The sequence below is a fragment of the Marmota flaviventris genome, chromosome 1 (assembly GCF_047511675.1).
Source record: "Marmota flaviventris isolate mMarFla1 chromosome 1, mMarFla1.hap1, whole genome shotgun sequence".
In the NCBI taxonomy this organism is placed as follows: domain Eukaryota; kingdom Metazoa; phylum Chordata; class Mammalia; order Rodentia; family Sciuridae; genus Marmota; species Marmota flaviventris.
This window is the reverse complement of record NC_092498.1, coordinates 178,584,709-178,610,180: the sequence shown is the minus strand read 5'-3', so window position 1 is coordinate 178,610,180 and position 25,472 is coordinate 178,584,709. Positions and strand designations below refer to the sequence as shown.

Here is a 25,472-nt window from a genome sequence, read left to right as displayed (position 1 = left end):
AGTTTTCTATTGAAGTGTACACAAGCCTCTTTATTTGAAAAATATGAGTCCATCTGTATGTTTTGGTTATTTTAACATTATACTTTGTAGAGAAGCTGATATCAAGGTGTTCTTATTGCTGCAAAGGTACTTGGTGACAGTATTTGACAAACTAGTTTTGAGATGTTCTATGATTAGCCTGAGATACTTACATTTTACATAAAAGAATTACAACGTGTTTTTGTAAATGTTTTTAAGTATAGCCTTTATATAATGAATTGTATTAACACAAAATATGGTATGGCAAATTTTTTTATATACACTACTTAGCAACAGTTTAACATAAAAAAAGAGAACATTCGCCATCATATCCGTTTGTGCAATATGAAGAAAAAACAGTTGATGAAATTGGTAATCCCATTTTCAGCACTTCCTGTTAGATTTTAAAACATAAAAATATTTAAGGTTGCTGCATTAATCTTTTATTATGTAGTCTTGTAGATGAAATATGTCATAGAGAGGGTTTCTTTGTTAAGTGGATACCTATACTAACTAAAAGAATCTTCCCTTCAAATTCAGACTAAGATAATAGCAATACAGTATTAATAGTCTTATGTTTTGCTTAATTTAAAACATTCACATAAGATAGTCATGCTAACAGTATTAAAATACTGTTCTGATAGTGATATGTCTGCATAATATCCATTTTAATAAATTAACAGCAAAGAATGGATTGGGATTAAGAAATAATTGATGTATTGGCTTGGATTTAAAAAAACTATACTGTGGCAATAAAACAGTATGCTTTCACTTCTATATATAGTTCTCTGATTGACAGATAGTTTCTGGCTGTATTTTGGTAATTGAACCAGATGACCTTTAAGAGCTAGCTCAGGGATTCCATGAAGAGCTGTTGACTCTTCTTGGTGTCTGCTAAAGTGAATTTTTTTTATAATGTAAATTTTTTTATTTATATGACAGCAGAATGCATTACAAGTTTTATTACAAATATAGAGCACTATTTTTCATATATCTTGGTGTATATATAGTATATTCACACCAATTCATGTCTTCATACATGTACTTCGGATAGTAATGTCCATCATATTCCACCATCATTAATTACTCCATGCCCCCTCCCTTCCCCTCAAATGCCTCTGCCCTATCTAGAGTTCATCTATTCTTCCCATGCTTCTGCTCCCTATCCCATTATGAATCAACCTCCTTATATCAAAGAAAACATTCAGCATTTGGTTTTTTTGGATTGGCTGTCTGCTAAAGTGATCTTGATGATAAAAGGTTATGATGATAAAAGGTTACTAGCATGAACAGTAGAAAAGAGAGATAATGTCCATATGATTTATCTTTAGCCTTGTCAATTATGGTTCTTAGGTAGATATTAATTTGATCATCTGATATGGAGAAAATTCACAAGAGTTAAATTCATTTCCTACAATTAAATTCTGAACCCCCAAAGACAACTTTTTTATCATGTGTTTTATTATCCCACAGTTAATTGCTACAGAGAAGGTTTTTGGTTTCTCTACAAGATGTGGGCTTTGAAGTCAGTTTATACCTGTGGACAGAGGAAGCTGAGGGTTGGCTTGCTTATTCTGATTTCTGCTTCTATGCTATTGTTCATTTCATTTTTTCCTGCAGACCAGAGCCACATAAGCAATATTATGTTTCAAAAACAATATATTGAAGAAGAATGTTATATCATTTTGTTCAAATAACTTGTGTTATATAAGTAGAATCATTTCATGCATATATCCAACAAGTATTTTCTAAGTACCTACTACATGCCAAGCTCTGTTTTCATTAGCCCCTTGGCTTCCTACAGCTTCAACCAGCTGTCTTGGGCTATTACCTTTGCTTTAGATGACCCCCGTCAAGCCTATAGGCAAAAATCATCTCTTTTTTGCTGAATACGTGTTCCCAATCCCCTCTGCCTGCACACTCTGACAGAGATCATATCAGCATGATAGGGACAATTCCAGCTACTTCATGAGTCCCAAATAAAGAGTTCTCAATCTGTGATGATGAGTGACAGAACTGAGAGAGTGAGGTGACACTCATCCTGATTTGGATGCATATTTCCTTATGCTCAATATACTTCCTGAAGAGTGCCAAAAAGTGAGAGGAAATAGAAACCAAAACAGTTTATGGCCCCAACAAAAATCAACTATCTATACTGAATAGCATCAATAATATTAAAAGTTGGAAAATTTCATCAGGAATGCCAAACCTGTTACATAGTCCCTTATGTGTAGAGTAGATACTTTACTATAATTTCAGGGAAATTTAGCCTAAATAATAGGCTTTCCCAAACTGTCTTTTTTCAAAGTAATAAAATATATTTGAAGAAATAAGTATCAATACTTAACAGAGTTTCTTTGATTGTAGTCTTTTTTTTTTTTTTTCTTTTGGCAGGGTGGGGGATAGTTTACCAGGGATTGAACTCAGGGCACTTGACCACTGAGCCACATCTCTAGCCCTATTTTGTGTTTTACTAGAGACAGGGTCTCACTGAGTTGCTTAGTAACTTGCTTCCTAAATTGCTGAGGCTGGCTTTGAACTTGCGATCCTCTGGCCTCTGCCTCACAAGCCACTGGGATTACAAGCATGCACCATCACGCCTGGTCTGATTATAGTCTTAATGAAATTTGATATTGGGACCTTTGCCTTTTAATATACAATGGTTATTGGGTTATAATTTTTTAGGGAAAAAGTGTAAAGTGAGATTTCACAGTGTAGGTCAATAAGTAATTTTTAGAAAAGTATTGGAAAATTTCATTTTATATCCTGAAATGTAAGTTACAGTTACACACACGCGCACGTGCGTGCGCACAACCATGACAGAATTTGTTTTTTTGATACTAACTACTTGGGGTTTTATTAAAATTAGTTTAAATTTCTTAAGTAATTACCATAGCAATGTTATATTTTTAAAAAAATTTTTGAATTTATACTTATATGTATGTATTTATCTTATGGGTGTGATGCACAGAGAGGTATCAATATTGTACTTGTCACGTTGCTTTTAATACAAAAAAGGGGGAAAGGGTTGGGGTTGTGGCTCAGCGGTAGAGTACTCGCCTAGAGCGTGCGAGGCGCTGGGTTTGATCCTCAGCATCAGATAAAAATAAATAAATAAAATAAAAGTATTGTGTCCAACTACAACTAAAAAAATGTGGGAGGTGGGGGGGTCAGTCTCCCTCTCCAGGTAACCACTGTTGATATTCTTAAGGTAAAACTAAAAATGCATACAACATTAAGCAAGCCCAATTAATTGAAGATATTAAAGAAGGGGAAGGAAGGGCCCTCCACTTTCTCCTCTTACCTCTTTCTGCCAGCCCACTTCCCCAAGGGTAACCATTGCTAAGTTTCTTATGATTCCTTCCAGTGGGGGGCGGTGACTGAAATTGAGGAGTAACATGGGAGTCACATTAATTTGGTAAGAGCTCACTGGCCTGAATATGACTTCCCCTATGGTAAGATCTCACTTGCCTGAATATGACTTCCCCTTTGGACTATCAAGATAAAATGTAATAGAAATGTTCCAGTATAGATAATAAGCAGAAATTTGATAGGACAAGAAAAGGGAGGCCAAGTCAACAGGAATAGGACACAGTAAGACAAGAAAGAGACAGTTCTGTTCACAGGAGTGAAGGAAGAGACCAGCAACAGCAACAGCAACGTTCCTTCTGGGGGACACTCTGCTAGCTACTCTGATAGGTATGACAAGTAATGGTCCTGAAGCAGAACGTATGGTTCCATTGTGTTTGGTATAATCACTTTAAGGCAGAGGAATGTGTTATATGTAAAATGACTTCTGGGAAGCATGAATTAGCTAGAAAATGCATTTTTATGGAATATCTATTCCAAATACATGGAATAGTGAGTTGCTTTTGGACTGAGAACAAGGTCAGAATTTGGTCTGTACTTTCAAAAGTCCTCATTCCATTCTTTAATTTTAGATCATATTTGCCACAGCCCACTTGGCACTGTCCTTTCTAGGGTAGTGTAGCTTTGTCTAGGATGGGTTTGAGTTTGAATCCTGGCTCCATCACTGCCTTGTCAAGCATCCTGGGAAGGTTGCTTAACCTCTTATTGGTAAAGAGGGAATAAGAGCAACTACTTAAGGTTTGTTGCGGGACCTTATTCCCAGCACTTGTCCCATAATAAGGGTTCTAGGCTGCTACCTGCTTAGGTAGTAGGTGTAATGGTAGCACCATTATGTGTTTTATGTTTTCTCTGGTTTTGGGAATTAAATTATGAAGGAACCCAACCAACACCTCTGTCTTTTCTTAATTATTGTTTCTGGTATTCTAAAAATATGTGTTTGCTTATGAGTCCCCTTAATTTTAGAAAATATCCAAGGCAACTAAAAATTTTTTAAGATTTGTTAGATATAATTACATCATTTTGGAAGAAAATGGAAAAAAAATTATAATAGTTCACAAAATTGAAACTTTTGCCAAGGGTAAACAAAATTTAAATGAATCTACCTGGAATTTTAGATTAACTCAGTACTTGAACTATAATGTCAAATATTGAGAGTCTAGAGATCATGAGTAGAGTACAGTAGTCAAAGGAGTAATGAAGAGAATTTCCCAGAGCTGAAGGAAGATATTGGCATGGAGTTAAAAAAAAAAAAAATCTGACAAGTAAGATAAAAGTTAAAAAGACCCTTCTCTAGGAGCTCCACAGAAAACTTATAGAACTTCAGGATGAGGAGAAGACTTAAGGTTTCCAGAGAGAACCAAAAAGAGTCTTGTTTCCAAGACAACATCAGATAGACATCAAATTTCTCTTCAGCAAAGCTGAAGGCCTGGAGACATTTGAGTTTATTTCCAAAGTTTTGCAAGAAAATTGTCTTGAGCTAGAATCTTATTTTCAGCCAAACTAGCATTCAAACAGGAATACAAAGCAGACATCTTGGGGATCTGAAAGAATTCAGGTCTACCAACAAACCAAATTCCCACCTGCCCCCACATAATTACTTTATACACATATCCCACCACTATAAATGTAAAATTGTTATTCTAACTCTTTAATTAATAAATAAATCAAAAACAAAAATTTCAAATGTTTTAGAAGTCAGTGGTAACAAGAAAACCAAAAATAAAAGTCCTGAAAGATTGAGATAAAATAAAAGAGGAAATGCAATTTTTTGAAAATAAGAAAGACAGTGAAATAATTTTCAAAGTATATGATTCAGTAAAATAGAACAAGAACATCAAAATACATCTGAAAAAAAAGTAAAGGGATGAGTAAGGATGAGAGATTTAACAACACTTAAAACATGTTACATCAATGAAACCAAAAGGTGATACTTTTAAAATTACAGTAACATTCAGTAAGTCTGATCAGAAATGAATGAGATAGCCAGGTGTGATAGCATACTTTTAATCCCAATGATTTGGGAAGCTGAGGCAGAATGATTGCAAGTTTGAGGCCAGCCTGGGCAACTTAAACCTTGTCTCCAAAAAGAGAGAGAAATGTTAAAATATACAAAATCAGAATTATGATGTAATTAAAAATACAGAGGAAGGGTGTTTTATTATGAAAGTACTGCATACAACATAACAAGCTGAAAATCTGTACAGTTTTCTCTTGCTGACAAAAATTAACACAAATTTAGGTAGTTTGGTAGTATAGATTCACTGTTTAATAGAGATGTAGGTCAGAAGTCTGACAAAGGTCTCACCAGGCTAAAACCCAGGTATCAGAAGGCTCTAGAGGAGAATCTGTTCTCTGGTTTATTTGCAGTGTTGGCAGAATTCAATTTCTTCTAAGTATGCAACCCATTTCCTTGGTGACTGTCAACTGAGGACCATCTCCAGCTTCCAGAGGATGCCACGTTTCTTGGTTTGTGGCCCTTTTTCTCCATCTACAAAGCCAGTAATGCCAAGTCCGATTCTTTTCATGGTTGAGCTGTCTCCTGTTTCTTCTTCAGTACATCTCTTTGAGTTATTCTTCTGTCCTTATTCTCCCTTTTTATGGATTCATGGATTAAACTGACAATCATGATAACCCAAGATTTTCTCTCCATCTCAAGGTCCTGAATCAGACCTGCAAAGACTCTTGCTGTGCAAAGTTACATATTCAGAGGCTCTGAAAATTAAGGGCACAAGCATTATTCTGTCATGTACATGGCTTTTTAAAGGAAGACATGATCCAGTAAAATTGACCCTGGAAAACCTTTACAGAGGAACAGACAGAAAAATCCAAAAAATAAGAACATCATTGTAATGCCTTTAAAAAGTCACTAATTTCAGGAAGTTTTGTAGATATCTTACCCAAACTTCACAAGAATAGATGAATTTAGTTAAAGTAACTTAGAAAAATAAGGAATTTTTTCATTTCCTTTTGTGAAAAAGTCATGTTCTTATGAATCAAAATGCTCTGGCTTCTTAGGTTTATCTTTTGTTGTGTGGACTTTTAAAAGTAATTTGGCATTCAGAGCTGAGCAAACTTTCCTGTTAGTTTAGCTCTATCTTCCACCACCTCTAGAGGCAGTAAAACCATTGGCTTAAGGAAGAGAGGAGCAATGAGAAATTTATAAAAGAAAAAAAGAATAATTTATATAAAGTACCTAAATTTTATCTCAATATTCATCTTAGGGAAAGACATGCCTTCTTAAGCAGGACTTTAAAAACAGAAGCCATGAGAGGAAACACACACACACACACACACACACACACACACACACACATTTCCAAATTTTAGAAGGAAACTCCAAACTATTTTTGAAAAGTAAAATAAGCAGAGACAATTCACACAGGGCCTTGAAACAGTCTATAAATAATTATAAAGGGTACCCAGCCTCACTGGTTATCTGAAAACTTTAAGCTAGCACAGTGAAGTCCCCCCCTCAATCCACTTAGCCAAATAAATAAGTAGATGAATAGATAATATATAATTATATATAATTATCATGTCATGTTATATTTACACATAAACACACACACATACATAAAATATCATATTCAGTCTGCAAAGATGATGGACATTAAGATTTCTTAGCTGGCTTATAATTTGTCAAAATCCTAGGAGACGACAATCTAGAATCATTTAAAATGCACATATACTTAGGTATAGCATTCACACTCATATAAACTTACCTTTTAGAAATAAGCAACTGCCTAAAGATGTACCTCTCTTGCCAAGTGTGGTGACACACACATGTATAATTCCAGCAACTCAGGAAAGTAAGGTAGGAGGATTGCAAGTTCAAGGCCAGCCTGGACATCTTAGTGAGACCCTGTCTTAAAATGAAACATAAAGAATGTTGGGGATACAGCTCAGTGGTAGAGTGCCCCTGGGTTCAATCCCCAGCATTGAAAACAGACAAATTAGGATAGTCACAGATAAATAAAAGCTTAGAGTATTCATTATTAGCAAATCTGCCATAGTGAAGGAAATCCTTCAACTAAAACAACAGAATGCTAGATGTAAATTAAAATTTGCATGAAGATAAAGAATATTAATAAAAGTAACTAGGGAATTATAAAAGACAATTTAAAAAGTTTTTTTACTTACCTGATATTGTTAATATCACAACACTAACCAAATTAATAAATATTTATCATAATTCTTTTAAAAAATCCCAGTACTTTTGGGGCAAAAAAAAAAAAAACTCATCCTAAAATTCATAGGAAATGCAAAGCACCCCCCCCAAAACAATCTTGAAAAAGAACAGAGATCAAGAATTCACATATCTTGATTTCAAAATTGATTATATAGCTATAGTAATCCATATCCTGTGATACTAGCATAAAGGTATACGTATATAGTATAGAAATAAATGTTTATTTTTTGTGGTAAACTGGTTTTCAGCCAGGGTTCTCAAACCATCCAAAATGCAATCTGTTTTTCAAATGGTGCTGGGGAAACTGGAAATGCACACATGAAAGAACAAAGTTCCAAATACCATATACAAAAATGGACTGTAGACTTAAACGTAAGAATTATAACTAGAACTAGAAGAAAACTTAGGAGTAAATCTTCATGATCTTGGACTAGGCAGTGGTATCTTAGATGTAAATACAAGCAAGAAAAGAAAAAAAAAGCAGGGAAATGGGATTTCATCCAATTGAAACTTAGGATTCAAAGGACAATATTAAGAAAGTAAAAACAAAGCACAGAATGGGAGAATTTTTTTAAAATCACATATTTGATAAGGAACTTAAACCTCAGTGATAAGGACAAATACCTCAATTTCTAAAATGGATAAAAGATTGGAATAAATATTTCTCCAAAGAACATATGCCAGTGTCTAATAAGCACATCATTAGTAATTGGGAAATTGCAAATCAAATCACAATGAGATACTATTTCACACCCGCTGGGATGGCTAAATTAAAAAGACAACTGGTAATGAGTGTTGACAAAGATGTGAAGAAGTTAGAATCCTTATACAATGCTGATGAAAATATAAAAAGGTGTAGCCAGATTTTAAAGAGTTTGGCAGTTTCTCGTAGAGTTGCCATACTGATTTAGTAGTTTCACTCCTAGGTGTCTTCCTCAGAGAGGTGATAACACAGCTCCACACAAAAACTTACATACCAGTATTCATAGCAGTACTATGCATTATAGCCAAGAAACAGATATAAGCAGTCCATCAGCTGATTAATGAATCAACCAAATATGGTGTATTATTTGGCAATAAAAAGGAAAGTGAAGTCCTGGTACATGCCATTACAAGAGTGAACCTCGAAAATATATGTGGTCACAGAGGGCAATATATTATGTTATTCAATTTTATGACATGTTCAGAAAAGGCAAAAAAGAGGAAGTAGATTAATGGTTGCCAAGGATTATGGGAAGGGGGAATAATTGCTAATGAGCATAGAGTTTAATTTTGGGGTTATGAAATTGTTCTAAAATTAGTGGTAATGGTCATGCATCTCTATACTAAAAATTATTGAAATATACACTTTTTAAAAGGCAGATGTAAATCTGTTATTTCTTAAAAGGTAGCTTTCATATTTAATCTATTTGCAGTGAGAATATATTTGTGTGTTAATGGTATAAATTATTAGGTGATTCCTCAGATTTTTTTTTTTTTGGGGGGGGGGGTGCTAGGGATTGAACTCAGGGCTTTATGCATTCAACTGAGCTATATCCCCAGCCCTCCCGACATACTTTTTATCTCAGTGCTCTCAGACCCTAGGCTGTAGAGATTATTGCAATGAACATGTAACACAGAGAAGTTAAGGCCTGTAGCCCTGGAGGTAGGTGGGAGACATGGAGTCAGAGTAAGGAAGGGAAAAAGTGAAGGCCAGGGTAGAATTTTCATATTCTAGTTCTGACATAAGAATAAAATGCAAAAATGCTCAACATCTCTAGCTGTCAGAGAAATGCAAATCAAAACCACCCTAAGATACCATCTCACTCCAGTAAGATTGGCAGCCATTAAGAAGTCAAACAACAACAAGTGCTGGCGAGGATGTGGGGAAAAGGGTACACTTGTACATTGCTGGTGGGACTGCAGATCGGTGCAGCCAATTTGGAAAGCAGTATGGAGATTTCTTGGAAAGTTGGGAATGGAGCCACCATTTGACCCAGCTATTCCCCTTCTTGGTCTATTCCCTAAAGACCTAAAAAGGGCATGCTACAGGGACACTGCTACATCGATGTTCATAGCAGCACAGTTCACAATAGCAAGACTGTGGAACCAACCTAGATGCCCTTCAATAGACGAATGGATAAAAAAAATGTGGCATTTATACACAATGGAGTATTACTCTGCATTAAAAAATGACAAAATCATAGAATTTACAGGGAAATGGATGGCATTAGAGCAGATTATGCTAAGTGAAGCTAGCCAATCCCTAAAAAACAAATGCCAAATGTCTTCTTTGATATAAGGAGAGTAACTAAGAACAGAGTAGGGACGAAGAGCAGGAGAAGAAGATTAACATTTAACAGGGATGAGAGGTGAGAGGGAAAGGGAGAGAGAAGGGAAATTGCATGGTAATGGAAGGAGACCCTCAGGGTTATACAGTGGAGGAGGTAGAGAGAGAGGAGGGGAGGGGAGGGGAGAGGTGGGGAGGGGGGAGGGTGGAGGACGGGAAAGGCAGCGAAGCACAACAGACACTAGTATGGCAATTTGTAAATCAATGGATGTGTAACTGATGTGATTTTGCAATCTGGGTATGGGGTGAAGGTGGGAGTTCATAACCCACTTGAATCAAAGTGTGGAATATGATATGTCAAGAAATTTGTAATGTTTTGAACAACCCACAATAAAAAATTAAAAAAAAAAAAAGAATAAAATGCTTCTAGACAATGGGCCCTGTTCTTCCCTGTCCTTTCCTAACCCAAAGGTCCTCCACTGTCTTTGAAGGCTCAGCTCTGGTATCACTTATTAACAGTTTTGATTCTTCAGGAAGCTGCCCCTGAGATGGAGTTAGGAGTACAAAGAGTGTAATTGGGAATAACATTGGTGAAAGAAAAGAGGAGAAAACAGGACTGGGCAGAGGGAGTGTCAGACTATAATGCAGACCTACCACATGTCTCCATCAACTGGATAGGGAAATCTGCAGCTAAGGTTTCCTACCAGAAGAGTTCTGTGCTGGGTGGAACTGGGTGGTCCTAGCTTCCAGTCACTAGCTAGGAGCCACACTGAGAAGAGCATGGATTTGGTTCAAAATCTGGAGTAGGTCCTAGACAACCTAACAGCTAGAGGCAGTCAGCTAACTGTATTTCTTGAGGCAGCAAGTGTTTCCTTAAAGGGGACATAGTAGCACTTCCAAGTCTGTCACCCCTCTGTGTGAAATGTGTCTTGACTCTCTCCTCTCAGCCAAGGGAGAGGCAGTTGCTCTCTCCTGAGAAAGAACATTCTTTCATCATTCCTGGTTTATCATTTGTCCCCTTGTCCCTAAATTCTGAACTCTTGGTAGATAAACTCGGTCTGAACCCCTAGTATCTAATACAGAGGAGGCTTCCATGGGCTAGCCTTGAGACCAGGTACAGAAGACTGGGAGTACATAATTATTTGCCACTTTCTGTCCCTTACTTTTAAACCTCCACATTCCCGAGGGGACCCGTTTTTGTTTTGTTTTTTATCATGATCAATTTTATTTTTTTAATATATTTTATTTTTATTTTGTTTTAATTAGTTACACATGACAGTACGATGACCTTGACATATCATACATTTGAATCAGATGGGATATAATTTCTCATTTTTCTGAGTGTACAGGTTGCAGAATCACATTGGTCATGCAGTCACATATATACATACAGTAATAGTAATGTCTGTTTCATTCTACTATCCTTCCTATCCTCCCAACCCCTCCCCTCCCATCACTTCTCTCTACCTAATCTAAGGTAACGCTATTCTTTTTCTTTCTTTCTTTCTTTTTCTTTCTTTCTTTCTCACATCTTTATACATGTGTTTTGTTTAATGATGAGGGTCTTCTTCCACCATCCATGTAATTCCCCTTCTCCCTCCCTTTATTTCCCACCCCTCTTCCCTATGCAAAGGTACTCTTCTTCCCCTGCCCTTCCTCCCTACCCCATTTTGAGTCACCCCAAGGGACCCATTTGGGGTTCTAACCCCTTTTTCTCTGTGCCCTTCACATCTGTTGAGGACCTCATGGCTTAAATACAGTCTATATGTCATATGCCAGTCTTTCAAATTTATCTCACTAGCTCATCCTTGTCCCCTAAAAGCCAGATTAATTCCTTACTCATAAGGAATTCCTTACTCTTTATTTTGAATATATGATTAGGTATCCCAGCCCAACAGGTCTACAAGTGAACTACTGATTTTATTGCTAAAACCTTCCTCCTCCATTAATAAGTAGCAACTCTACTATACTTCTTGCTTAGATCAAAAAGTTGAAGTTAAACTTGCCTCCTTTCTTCCTCTTGTACCCTTAACAAATCCAGTCAGTTTTGTCCCGAATCTGAACACTTCTTTCCACTAAGCTGTGATTAGTGTTGGTACCTGAAGTAGCAAAAATTGGTTTCCCTGATTTTTTGCCTTTGTCTCCCTTTCTCTTGTCTCCCCAATTCTATTCTCAACACATCAGCCAAAATGATTCTTTTAAAATATAAGTCAAGTCATGTCACTCCTCTCCTAAATCCTACAGTGATGTTCCATGGCTTCCATTCTCATAGTAAAGGTGGTTGCATTGTCCACAAATCCACACCTATTCTGATCCCCTACTTCCTCCCAACCTCACCTCCTATCTATCCCTGTCACTCTTAGCTTTAGCCACACTGGCCACTTTGTTGTTCCTTGCCCAAAGTTCTGCCTTGGGGCCTTTGCTATTATTTCATATGTTATACAAAGCTGGTACTTCACTTTTCTTCAAGTTTCTGTCCAGATGTCATTGTACCTCAATTCTTAGTGACACCTTCCTTGATTGACCATTCTATTTAAAATTGTATCACCTTCCTCTAGCACTCACATCTCCTTTGATTTGTTTCTGAGAGCACTTACTACCATATAAAATTATATCTGTTTTACTAATATATTTTACCATGTCCCCTCACTTAAAAAGTAAACTCTATAAGGGGTAAGATTTTTGAAAGTTGTAGTTTCTCCTCTCTTCCAGTAGCCATTAAGCATCTGACACTTACTAGGCCTTCAGTTGCTAATGGGCTAGGTCATTAATAAGTTCCTTTACTGTCCTATGAGAGTATTCCCATTGTGCAATTATGGTGGCCTTCTACACCAACCCACATTCTCAGTGGGACATACTAGAGCCATTGTTCATGTCTGAGGGAGCTCTCTGAGTCCAGGTTCTCTCAGTGAAGAAAGGCATTGCAGGGGAACACAGACACATTTATACTAACAAGGGCACAATCTAGAAAGAGGTCCTATGAACCAGACTGTCCCATTTCCTGTAGTATATAACCAGTAGTCCATATATATGTTCTGCAATCAAGAAAAGGAAAAGAGTCTCTTCTAAAAAACTTTGGTGAAAATTGTGTATTTTTTTAATCTTACTAATGTACAGTATAATAGGTTTTGTTTCTATAGTTAAGGATTTATTCCATTAGTGAGGAGAAAATTAATTTAACCACTGATTTATAGTTTTTCGATTTTTAAGTTTTAAAAAATATTATATGCATGAGCTGTGTAGCACAGATTACATACAGGAAACTATACTGGTACTTCATTGTTTTAAAAATGGGTAGTTATGCCAGTCACAGTGGTCTATGCCTATAATCCCAGCAACTCTGGAGGTTGAGACAGGAGGATCTCAAGTTCAAAGCCAGCCTCAACAAAAGTGAGGTGCTAAACAATTCAGTGAGACACCCTGTTTCTAAATGAAACACAAAATAGGGTTAAGGGTGTGTCTCAGTGATCAAGTGCCCCTGAGTTCGATCCCCAGTACCAAAAAAGAAAAATTGGCAGTTACTCTGATACATAAAAATGCCATTTGAAAATTCCACAGCATCTTTATGTTGAGTTTGTGGTGTCATAATTGACCATATATCAAAAGTGGTAGATTCAATAGGTTACTGAAAGAGTTGAGTTTCATTATTGCTACTTAATTTCTTTTACAGGGCAAAATTCTAAAAACATCAGTTCATCTCCAAGCATTGAGAGTTTGCCTGGAGGAAGAGAATTCACTGGCTCCCCACCTTCATCTGCTACTAAAAAAGATTCCTTTTTTAGCAACATCTCCCGGTCCCGCTCACACAGCAAAACTATGGGCAGGAAAGAATCTGTAAGTATTTGAAGACCCCTTATTTGGTTTTTATTCTTCATTTTCCTCTAGACTATTGCATTTACAAAAGCTCCCCTGGTGCCCATTTTTATAAAGCTCTTATAACTTTCATGAACTAAAACAAATTATTTTATCAAAAGTATCTTAGTTTTAGTAGTATAATTTAGTAATATTTTAAGGCTATGTTCTTTATTAGAGGGGGGAAAGGTAGCATTATTAAAAATGAATTTAATCTTTCCCAAATCCCTGGACTGTCCTTCTGTCCTCTGCAAAATGCATTTTTGTCAAAACCCATTTTTTTCCTGAAATTTAACAAATAACATTATATCAGTGAGAGATTATGACATTTGAAATAAACCAAGCTAATTTTTCCATTTTAAGTATTTCTTAAAAAGTAAAAATAATTATCTTACCATTTGTTTCTAAAAAGCTATAAACTACATTTAAGTTATAGTGTTTTGATAGTTGCTCTGTAAGATCCCTTGTATACATTTCCCAATAGGACATATCTAAAGCATATCAACTGCTTTAAAAATTTTTGTTTTGTAGGCAGGGGCTGGGGCTCAGCGGTAGCACACCTGCCTGGCAAGTGTGAAGCACTTGGTTGGATTCTCAGCACCACATATTAATAAATAAATAAAGGTCTATCAACAACTAAAACATATTTTTAAAAAAATCTGGTAGTATCTGAAATCTTTATAAAATAACTTTATAAAACTTTGTTTAACCACATTTTATGGCTAGTTCAACACCTGATATACTAATATGAACTCGTATGCTCACTTTAAGATGAAACATTGTAATAGTAATACAGGATCTAGCTATAATTGGAACAGACCTAAATTTGGGGGCAAAATGAACTACAAAACCTTACAGGAATGATAATTCAAAGTATATAGAATAAATAATATGGTATCTATCTTTGTGATTTTGGATGTCCTTGAGTAAGATAATCAGCTTCCTGGTATTTCAACTACTACATCTGCAAATTAAATAATATAAAGTTATACATCACATAATGATGGGGCTGTTCTGAGAAATACATTATTAGGCCATTCCATTGTTCTGTGAACATCATTGAATGTACTTATATCATCTAAATAGCTATGATATCACTGACATAATCCTATGGGATCACTGGGGTTCGTCATTGACCAAAACATTATTTTGCAGCATATGACTGTACTTTGCTCTCTGAAGGGAAGAGTTCACTGCATGCTGTCTTCAGATCCCTTTTATTTAGAAACTGTAATTCTATAATTTAAAAAACAGCACAATAGAACAGTTTTGTTTAAAGATGGCACCTTTAGTGTGACCAATTTAACTCTGCTCCCTTGTAAAACTCCAGCCTAAGGAAAATAAGGGTAAAGATTAACCCTGAAAGAATAAGAAAACAAAAGAGAAGACAGCAGCAAAAAAAAAAAAAAAAAAATTTTTTGTTTAATGTAAAGCAGATAGCAGTTGGTAACCAAGTACTAAGTCAGTAAGTAAAACCCAAGAAGCAAGTGCATTTAGGTTGTGAAATCCTCCAGGAACTCAGGAACTGAGAATGAGGATAAAAAGAGAACTGAAGGGATGATAATTCATGGAAGTATTTAAAGAATCCAGTTTCTTTCCCCACTTAAGTAGAAGATCAGAAGTCTCATTTCCAGAGAAGCATAAAACAGAGCATCAGGCACATTCACTATGGAACTACCCTACTGGAAAAGGGGTGATGAATATACTTGAGTCCTAAAGTTTGAGGATACCATGCCACCACCCACACATGCACACAGAGGCTCCTCCTGTTGCTTCCCTGAGCACCAATATGCTCAACTCTTCAAGCAGAATATTGGAAGAGTTTTCTTTAGGCACACACACAGATGGGGTGTGTACAAACTGTATGTTTACATGAGAAGAGGGGAGAGCAGGAAGGTGGTGGTCAGTAGAACTAAATCTCCTTCCATAGTGGGAAAACAGTGGAGAAAAATTTAAAAGTAACAATACAAACTAACAAAAAAAACCCAAACAAAAAAAAATTGAAAGAGGTTACTTCTGGGAACAGGAAGTGGAAGATAGTGTTGTGGGAACTGTCTTTCATAACAGGCCCTGTAGAACCATTTGACTCTTCAGTGTTACACAGGTGACTTAGATTTAAAATAATAACTAAAAATTACAACAAAAATAGAATGCATTGGCATGATAAATTAGAAGAGCTGTCTGTATGAAGAATCATGTATGTGAAGAGCCAAAATAAAGGAATAACAAATGAGAAAGGCATATGGAGACATGTTTCATTTGCATTCTATTATATTTTTGGTAGCATATGGATTAGTCTACAACATTAATTAATTACATCTCTTGATGGTGATATTTTAACATAAAACTGAGAAGTTGAACAAAAATAGAAATAGGGTAACCAAGAGACAGAATGGAAGTGATCATTCAAAATTTAATGTTTCCTAACCTGTGGGGAGAAAGTAGGCAGAAATTTTTAAGAGAAAGTTCATGGTTTTTTAAGTAATACAGTAGTTTTATTATTTTATGAAATAGCGTGTGGTAGTCAGTTCTCTTTGTCATCTCTTGCTAGGATTATACCTCCTTGTCCCCTGTGATCTGTCAAAGTCATGTGACTAGTTTTGTCCAGTGAATTGTGAGTGGAAGTGATACACATGTATTGCCACTGCAAAAGCCTCCACTACTAAAATTTTCTCAGGCACAAAGAGCAGAGTCTTCCTGTCAGCCCAGGAAGTACATACATGAAATATGTGTGAAATATGCTTTGATTGATGTAAGCTTTGATTGATGGTTATCACAGCCTAACAGTGCATAGTTGGAAAATGCTCAGGCCCACAGCTGGCAATCATTCTCCCATGGGAGTGATGAGCTACTTAACTGACATAGGAGTAGTCTCAGTGTCACCAAGCCTGATTAGGTACCCACCATCCTTGCACCCACTTTGCTTTTATTTCCAGCTCAGTTTGGTGTGAAGAAGGGGTAGTGTCCTTGAAAAAGCTCAAGATAGTTTTTTATTAAGTCATTATCATCAGTTTCTCACACCAGCAACTGGTCAGAAATTGAAACAAGATACCTGGAATTAAACTATATGATGCTTTTCAGATTTCAAGATTCCATTAATCTTTTAAAGCAGTCTAGCATCAAGAGTGTTGATGTCAATTATCAAAAAGTTACAATAGCAGATGAAAACTGACATAAAACCAAAAATAACCTAGTAATAGCTATCATCCCAAGTGTGGTGAAATCTGCTTATAATGGTATTTTGAGAAATGATTTTCAAAATCAATACAGGTGCAACATATCCTGGATGAGCATCACATTATGTCGCAGAACTTTTTCCCTCTTTGTATCGCCTGCATGTGTACCATGTAAAGCCCTTTTGTAATCTGCAGGCTATCTTCTTTAGATAAAGATACATCTGGCCATATGAGAGGGCCATATTTAACTAAAATTCTAAAGAGGTAACAGATTAAGCCTTGTGCAGATGTTTATAAAAGACATCATTAAACTTCTTTACTGAACTGTGAACAAAGTAGAAAGTTTTAAAAATTGGCCTCACTTCACTACCCATCATACCATGGTTTTGAAGATTGGTATTTATTCATGAAGTCAGTTTTCTTTCTGTCTTATTTCTCAAAAGAGCCTTTAAGTCTTACCTAATTCAAACTAGGTTTTAATTAAGCTCATTTGTCTTGAAGAAAAGTGGAAAATGTTGATACTTTTAATATTTTATGCTTTATTTTACATGACAAGTGTCATCCAGTACTCAAGTTTCCTAGAAATGTGCTTTTTAGTTGGTCATTTATCAAATAAATTTTTAGTCATGTTCTATGATTGTTGCTAAATTATTTTCTAATGGTATCTTTGCTGTGGTTACAGGATAGGGAAGATAATGAATATAAGGAAAACTCTAAAAGTGACTTATGTGAATAAATTCTAATATTTTTAAAAAAGGATTATTTTTTTTTAGTTCCTGAAGAACTGCAAGACATTTTGCTATGTTTATGATAATTATATATCAATCTCCAAAAACCTGAAAATATCCATGATTCAGAATTCTCGAGAAAGGACAGAAAAATCAAAAGCTTCCTGAGCTAGATATCCCTACCTAAGACAGGATGCATAATGATAAACCTACCACCAAGGGTTCATAGTGCTTCTGAGGGGCTCACCCCATGTGTTTATAACCCCTGCATTCACACCTCTTTGCCCCTTAGTATAGTAGTCTGAACATACACCATGGTCATACTAATAGGACTGAATCCTATAATATTCTTTGGTCTATTCTTTATCATGACAGAATAACAAAAAGTGTCAGGTGAATGAAAAGAAAGTGGATTCTTATTTGCCTATTGAAGTAGAGACAACTTGAACATTACCTAATCTACTTCTTGCCTTATTTTTTTTTATTGGTTGTTCAAAACATTACAAAGCTCTTGACATCATATTTCATACTTTAGATTCAAGTGGGTTATGAACTCCCATTTTTACCCCGTATACACATTGCAGAATCACATCGGTTACACATCCACATTTTTACATAATGCCATATTAGTAACTGTTGTATTCTGCTACCTTTCCTATCCTCTACTATCCCCCCTCCCCTCCCCTCCTATCTTCTCTCTCTATCCCATCTGCTGTAATTTAATTCTCTCCCTTTTTTTTTTTTTGTATTTTTTCCCTTTCTCCTCACAACCTCTTATATGTAATTTTGTATAACAATGAGGGTCTCCTTCCATTTCCATACAATTTCCCTTTTCTCTCCCTTTCCCTCCCACCTCATGTCTCTGTTTAATGTTAATCTTTTCCTCTTGCTCTTCCTCCCTGCTCTGTTCTTAGTTGCTCTCATTATATCAAAGAAGACATTTGGCATTTGTTTTTTAGGGATTGGCTAGCTTCACTTAGCATAATCTGCTCTAATGCCATCCATTTCCCTGCAAATTCCATGATTTTGTCATTTTTTAGTGCTACGTAATACTCCATTGTGTATAAATGCCACATTTTTTTTTTATCCATTCATCTATTGAAGGGCATCTGGGTTGGTTCCACAGTCTTGCTATTGTGAATTGTGCTGCTATGAACATCGATGTAGCAGTGTCCCTGTAGCATGCTCTTTTTAGGTCTTTAGGGAATAGTCCGAGAAGGGGAATAGCTGGGTCAAATGGTTGTTCCATTCCCAGCTTTCCAAGAAATCTCCATACTGCTTTCCAAATTGGCTGCACCAATTTGCAGTCCCACCAGCAATGTACAAGTGTACCCTTTTCCCCACATCCTCGCCAGCACTTGTTGTTGTTTGACTTCATAATGGCTGCCAATCTTACTGGAGTGAGATGGTATCTTAGGGTGGTTTTGATTTGCATTTCTCTGACTGCTAGAGATGGTGAGCATTTTTTCATGTACTTGTTGATTGACTGTATGTCCTCCTCTGAGAAGTGTCTGTTCAGGTCTTTGGCCCATTTGTTGATTGGGTTATTTGTTTTCTTATTGTTTAATTTTTTGAGTTCATTGTATACTCTGGATATTAGGGCTCTATCTGAAGTGTGAGGAGTAAAAATTTGTTCCCATGATGTAGGCTCCCTATTTACCTCTCTTATTGTTTCTCTTGCTGAGAAAAAACTTTTTAGTTTGAGTAAGTCCCATTTGTTGATTCTAGTTATTAACTCTTGTGCTATGGGCGTCCTATTAAGGAATTTGGAGCACAACCCCACAATATGTAGACCGGAGCCAACTTTTTCTTCTATCAGGCAGCAGAGTCTCTGATTTTATATCAAGCTCTTTGATCCATTTTGAGTTAACTTTTGTGCATGGCGAGAGAAAGGGATTCAGTTTCATTTTGTTGCATATGGATTTCCAGTTTTCCCAGCACCATTTGTTGAAGATGCTATCCTTCCTCCATTGCATGCTTTTAGCCCCTTTATCAAATATAAGATAGTTGTAATTTTGTGGATTGGTCTCTGTGTCCTCTATTCTGTACCATTGGTCCACCCGCCTGTTTTGGTACCAGCACCATGCTGTTTTTGTTACTATTGCTCTGTAATATAGTTTGAAATCTGGAATCGCTATACCGCCTGATTCACACTTCCTGCTTAGAATTGCTTTTGCTATTCTGGGTCTTTTGTTTTTCCATATGAATTTCATGATTGCTTTATCTATTTCTACAAGAAATGCCGTTGGGATTTTGATTGGCATTGCATTAAACTATAGAGAACTTTGGGTAATATCGCCATTTTGATGATGTTAGTTCTTCCTCTCCATGAACAGGGTATATTTTTCCATCTTCTAAGGTCTTCTTCTATTTCTCTCTTTAGGGTTCTGTAGTTTTCGTTGTATAAATCTTTCACCTCTTTTGTTAGGTTGATTCCCAAGTATTTTATTTTTTTTGAGGATATTGTGAATGGGGTGGTTGTCCTCATTTCCATTTCAGAAGATTTGTCACTGATATACAGGAATGCCTTTGATTTATGCATGTTGATTTTATATCCTGCCACTTTGCTGAATTCATTTATTAGCTCTAGTAGTTTCTTTGTAGACCCTTTTGGGTCTGTTAGATATAGTATCATATCATCCACAAATAGTGATAATTTAAGTTCTTCTTTTCCTATTTTTATGCCTTTAATTTCTTTTGTCTGTCTAATTGCTCTGGCTAGTATTTCCAGAACTAAATTGAATAGAAGTAGTGAGAGAGGGCATCCCTGTCTTGTTCCAGTTTTTAAAGGGAATGCCTTCAGTTTTTCTCCATTCAGGATGATGCTAGCCTGAGGCTTAGCATATATAGCTTTTACAATGTTGAGGTAAGTTCCTGTTATCCCTATTTTTTCTAGTGCTTTGAACATAAAGGGATGCTGTACTTTGTCGAATGCTTTTTCTGCATCTATCGAGATGATCATGTGGTTCTTGTCTTTAAGTCTATTGATGTGGTGAATAACATTTATTGATTTCCGTATATTGAACCAGCCTTGCATCCCAGGGATGAATCCTACTTGATCATGGTGCACAATTTTTTTGATATGCTTTTGTATTCGATTCGCCAGGATTTTATTGAGGATTTTTGCATCTAAGTTCATTAGAGATATTGGTCTGTAGTTTTCTTTCTTTGAAGTGTCTTTGTCTGGTTTCAGGATCAGGGTGATGTTGGCCTCATAGAATGAATTTGGAAGAGCTCCTTCTTTTTCTATTTCTTGAAATAACTTGAAAAGTTGGTATTAATTCTTCTTTGAAGGTTTTGTAAAACTACTCTGTATATCCATCCGGTCCAGGGCTTTTCTTGGTTGGTAGTCTTTTGATGGCTTCTTCTGTTTCCTCCTTTGTTATTGGTCTGTTTAAATTGTGTGTATCTTCCTGACTCAATCTGGGCAAATCATATGACTTAGTTTATCAATATCTTCACTATCTTCTATTTTATTGGAATATAGGGTTTCAAAATAATTCCTAATTATCTTCTGTATTTCTGTAGTATCCGTTGTGATATTGCAGTTTTCATCCCGTATGTTAGTAATTTGAGTTCTCTCTCTTCTTCTCTTCATTAGCATGGCTAAGGGTCTGTCGATCTTATTTATTTTTTCGAAGAACCAACTTTTAGTTTTATCAATTTTTTCAGTGTTTTTTTTTTGTTTTGATTTCATTGATTTCCGCTTTGATTTTAATTATTTATTGCCTTCTACTACCTTTGCTGTTGTTTTGCTCTTCCTTTTCTAGGGTTTTGAGATGAAGTGTGAGTTCATTTATTTGATGGTTTTTTCTTTTTTTGAGGAATGAACTCCAGGCAATGAATTTCCCTCTTAAAACTGCTTTCATTGTGTCCCATAGATTCCGATATGTTGTGTCTGTATTTTCATTTATCTCTAAGAATTTTTTTATTTCCTCCTTTATGTCTTCTGTAACCCATTGTTCATTTAGTAACATATTGTTCATTTTCCAGGTGATGCAGGATTTTTCCTTCCTTCTTTTATCATTGATTTCCAGTTTCATTCCGTTATGATCAGATAAGATGCATGGTATTATCTCCACACCTTTATATTTACCAAGAGTTACCCTATGGCATAATATATGGTCTATCTTTGAGAAGGATCCATGTGCTACTGAGAAGAACGTGTATCCACTTGATGATGGTTGATATATTCTATATATGTCGGTTAAGTCTAGGTTATTGATTGTGTTATTGAGTTCTATAGTTTCTTTATTCAGCTTTTGTCTGGAGAATCTGTCCAATGGAGAGAGCGGTGTGTTGAAGTCACCCATAATTATTGTGTTGTGGTCTATTTGACTCTTGAACTTGAGGAGAGTTTGTTTTATGAACGTTGCAGCACCATTGTTTGGTGCATACATATTGATAATTGTTATGTCTTGTTGGTTGATGGTTCCTTTTAACAGTATATAGTGTCCTTCTTTATCCCTTTTGATTAACTTAGGTGTGAAGTTGATTTTATTCGATATGAGTATGGCCACTCCTGCTTGCTTCATCATATGAGTCTCCTGAAGGCAGCATATTGTTGGATTTGTTTTTTTAATCCAGGTTACTAGCCTATGTCTCTTGATTGGTGAATTTAAGCCATTAACGTTTAAGGTTACTATTGATATATGGTTTGTACTTCCAGTCATGCTTATTTATTTATTATTTATTTTAATATGGCTAGTTTTTCCTTTTTGGTTATTTTTTTTCTTCCCTTTACTGAGTTACCTCCCACTGTTAGTTTGGGGTGCTGTTTTTCAATTCCTCTTCTTGTAGTGTTTTGCTCAAAATGCCTTGCAGTGCTGGTTTTCTGGCTGCGACTTCTTTTCATTTTGTTTATCGTGAAATATTTTAATTTCATTGTCAAATCTGAAGCTTAATTTTGCTGGATACAGTATTCTTGGTTGGAATCCATTATTTTTCAGCGTTTGAAATATGTTGTTCCAGGATCTTCTCGCTTTCAACGTCTGTGATGAAAAATCAGCCGTTAACCTAATTGGTTTACCCCTGAATGTAATCTGCCTCCTTTCTCTCGTAGCTTTTAATATTCTCTCCTTGTTCTGTATGTTGGATATCTTCATAATTATGTGTCTTGGGGTTGGTCTATTACGGTTTTGAATGTTTGGGTTCCTGTAGGCTTCCAGGATTTGGCAATCCATTCTATTTTTCATATCTGGGAAGTTTTCTAAGATTATTTCATTCAATAGATTGTTCATTCCTTTGGTTTGAACCTCTACACCTTCTTCTATCCCATTGACTCTCAAGTTTGGTTTTTTTAAGACATCCCATATCTCTTAGATGGATTGCACGTGATTTCTTAGGATCCTTTCTGTTTTGACTATATTCTTTTCAAGTTGATAAACTTTGTCTTCATTATCTGATGTTCTGACATCTATTTGATCTAGTGTATTTGTAATATTCTCGTTTGAGTTTTTAATTTGGTTTATGGTTTCCTGCATTTCTAGGATTACTGTTTGATTTTTTAAAAAAATCTCTATCTCCTGGTAGAGCTCATTCTTTGCCATTTGAATTTGCTTATGTAATTCGTTTTCAAAGTATACTTTCAGTGTTTGGACTTGCTGTCTAAAGTCTTCTCTAAGATTCCATTCCATCTGAGTTAGGTATGCCTTGAGTTCTTTCTCTGTCCATTTTTCTGATGCCTCTTGGTTCTCCTGTGAATTTGATTTGTCCTGCATTGTTTGTAATCCTTTTTTCCCTTGTTTTTTCATGGTGCTCACGTTACTTTCCAACTCTGTTTGACTGCTATGTTTCTGTTTTCTCCTTTAAATTTGTTTTGGTTTTTATAGTTCCGCTATCTCTCCTTTGTGTTGGGAGACAATGTTTAGAGATGTTGGATTTAATTGTGATTTAAGGTAAATTCATTAGTTTCATTAAAGGCCTACAGATTTTGATGGCATATAGAGAATTAAGGTTTGAACTTAGGATTTTATGTTGAAGTCGGGCGATTTGATGGTATGGAGGTTAGTATATGTTAGCTTCTTTGGGGGGTTGCTCAAATGCAGGCAGATGTTAACAAGAGAATAGACAGGAGTACTTGGGGGTAGTTAAGGGCTTAGGCGGACTATAGACCAATTCGTAGTATTCATCTATTTGCATTTAGTAAGTTGTACGTAATCTGGGTGGTCATGCTTAAGAGGAAAGATGGGGAAAAGGTAAGGAAGCAAACCAAGAAAGAGAGAGGGAGAGAGGAAAGAAAGAGAAAAGAATAGAAAAGAAAAAGAAATGATAAAAATAATAAAATGCAGTAAAATAAAAATTACAATAAAAAATAATTAAAAAATAAAAAGTTAAAATTAAAAGAAAGAAAGGAAAAAAAAGGGCACTGTTAGGCTTCTATTTTCTTCACTTCCAGTAGGTGGTACTGTGCCTTCCAGGCCAATCTTTTGCCCTCCAGCTGTAGGAAACAATCCGTGTGAAGCCGCTCTCTCCTCCCCCCACTGGTGTCTCTCAAAACCTGTTAGCTTAGGTTTATTCCTGGTTTCTAGTCACCTCGCTTCTCCTGCCATCAGGCCTTTCCCAGTATGATACCTCTCGGCAGTTCAAGCTACACTCTGGGCCTGCAGTTTCCTGGATGTGTAGTGCGGCTATTGGGAACCGGCCCCTATTGTTTTGATTCCCTCCGCTAGCCCCTCCTCTGAGAGCTGGCGAGACAGGTTTCGTTTTCGCCGCTGGTGGGAGGGGGGAGTTGGAGATCAGATGCCTTTACCTTTCCCCACGCCTCTATTCACGCTCACTCTATTAATCACGCCCCCAGAAAGCTGGGGAGAGATTTTATGCGATTTCCCCGCTGTATGGGAGATGGTCTAAATGACACACACCTGTTCTATCGCTGAGCATGCTGCAATATGGCGATGGTGACGTCAGCTCTCCAAGATGGTGGCCGCTGGCTTCCTTGGTGGGCTGTCCAGTGTGGAGGACAGAACTGGACCGCTTCCTTCCCCTGTCTCAAACCCAGAACTCAGCCCGGAGCACAGTGAGGGCACAGCCGGTGGGACCCCACAGAATCTGCAGCACCGTTCCTCTGCGTTGCTGGCACACCGTTTCCGGTGTGCCGCAGTCTCTAGCAGCGGGGTGGGCTGCCGATCAAACAGCCTGAATCTCCGGGTACACGGTTCACTCGCAGTTGAGCCCCAGTAACCTATCCTCGGGCGATGGAAATCCTTCCTCTAGGTTTCGGTGCACCCCAATTTTGCTGGAAATTCCTAACAAGATAGCTTTTGGCCGTTCTAACTCGTTATTCACCTGCGCAGTGACGCGATACACGGGGGTGATGCACTCTATTCGCCACCATCTTCCTTCCTCCTGGCCTTATTTTAGAAACTGTAATTTAAAACATTATATCTGTATAACGAATATAAGATAAAATGCTTATAGTGAAACTGGAGAAGGGGGAGTTAAGTAATTAAACTAAATTTTTTTAAAAAACTCATTTACTAAAGAGACATGGTTATGAGCAGTAAAGATACACACACACCCTTTCTAGAGACAGTATTTGGGAAATCCTCATTAGGCTTATTTTCTCATCCCATGGGCAGAATTAAATTCCATGCCCACTCCTAAGCCAACCTCTGTTTAAGGGGAAAGGTTAAGAGAAACCCATGACTGTGTGTGTGAAAAGGCTGTAGGCAGATATGATAAGGCAGCCAACAACTTAGATTATTCTGTCAGTTAATTGCCTACTATCTTATCCTCCCTGAAACATTTGCTTTTTCAAAGAGCCAGTTTTGTTGTAATCAGTTATGTTTTAGCAGTGGATTTTCAGGCCACTTGAGTTAAATTGGTGGTTGGAAAAGAATGGAACAGAGTGCCTTTCCCAGGACACCAGA

The 25,472-nt window shown here is 36.5% G+C and overlaps 1 protein-coding gene across 14 annotated transcripts in view; it reads left to right on the top strand.

The window, feature by feature from the left end:
• The window catches only part of Tbc1d5 (TBC1 domain family member 5), a 517,207-nt gene that overhangs the window by 439,169 nt on the left and 52,566 nt on the right, over window positions 1-25,472 (top strand). For all 14 annotated transcript variants that reach the window (XR_011709183.1, XM_071619394.1, XM_071619380.1 and 11 more), the window contains one exon: window positions 13,516-13,679. Coding sequence is in view for 13 of the 14 variants with exons in the window: in XM_071619394.1 (XP_071475495.1) it covers window positions 13,516-13,679 (164 nt within the window). In the remaining variant the exon portion in view is untranslated. The remainder of the gene's footprint in view (window positions 1-13,515; window positions 13,680-25,472) is intronic.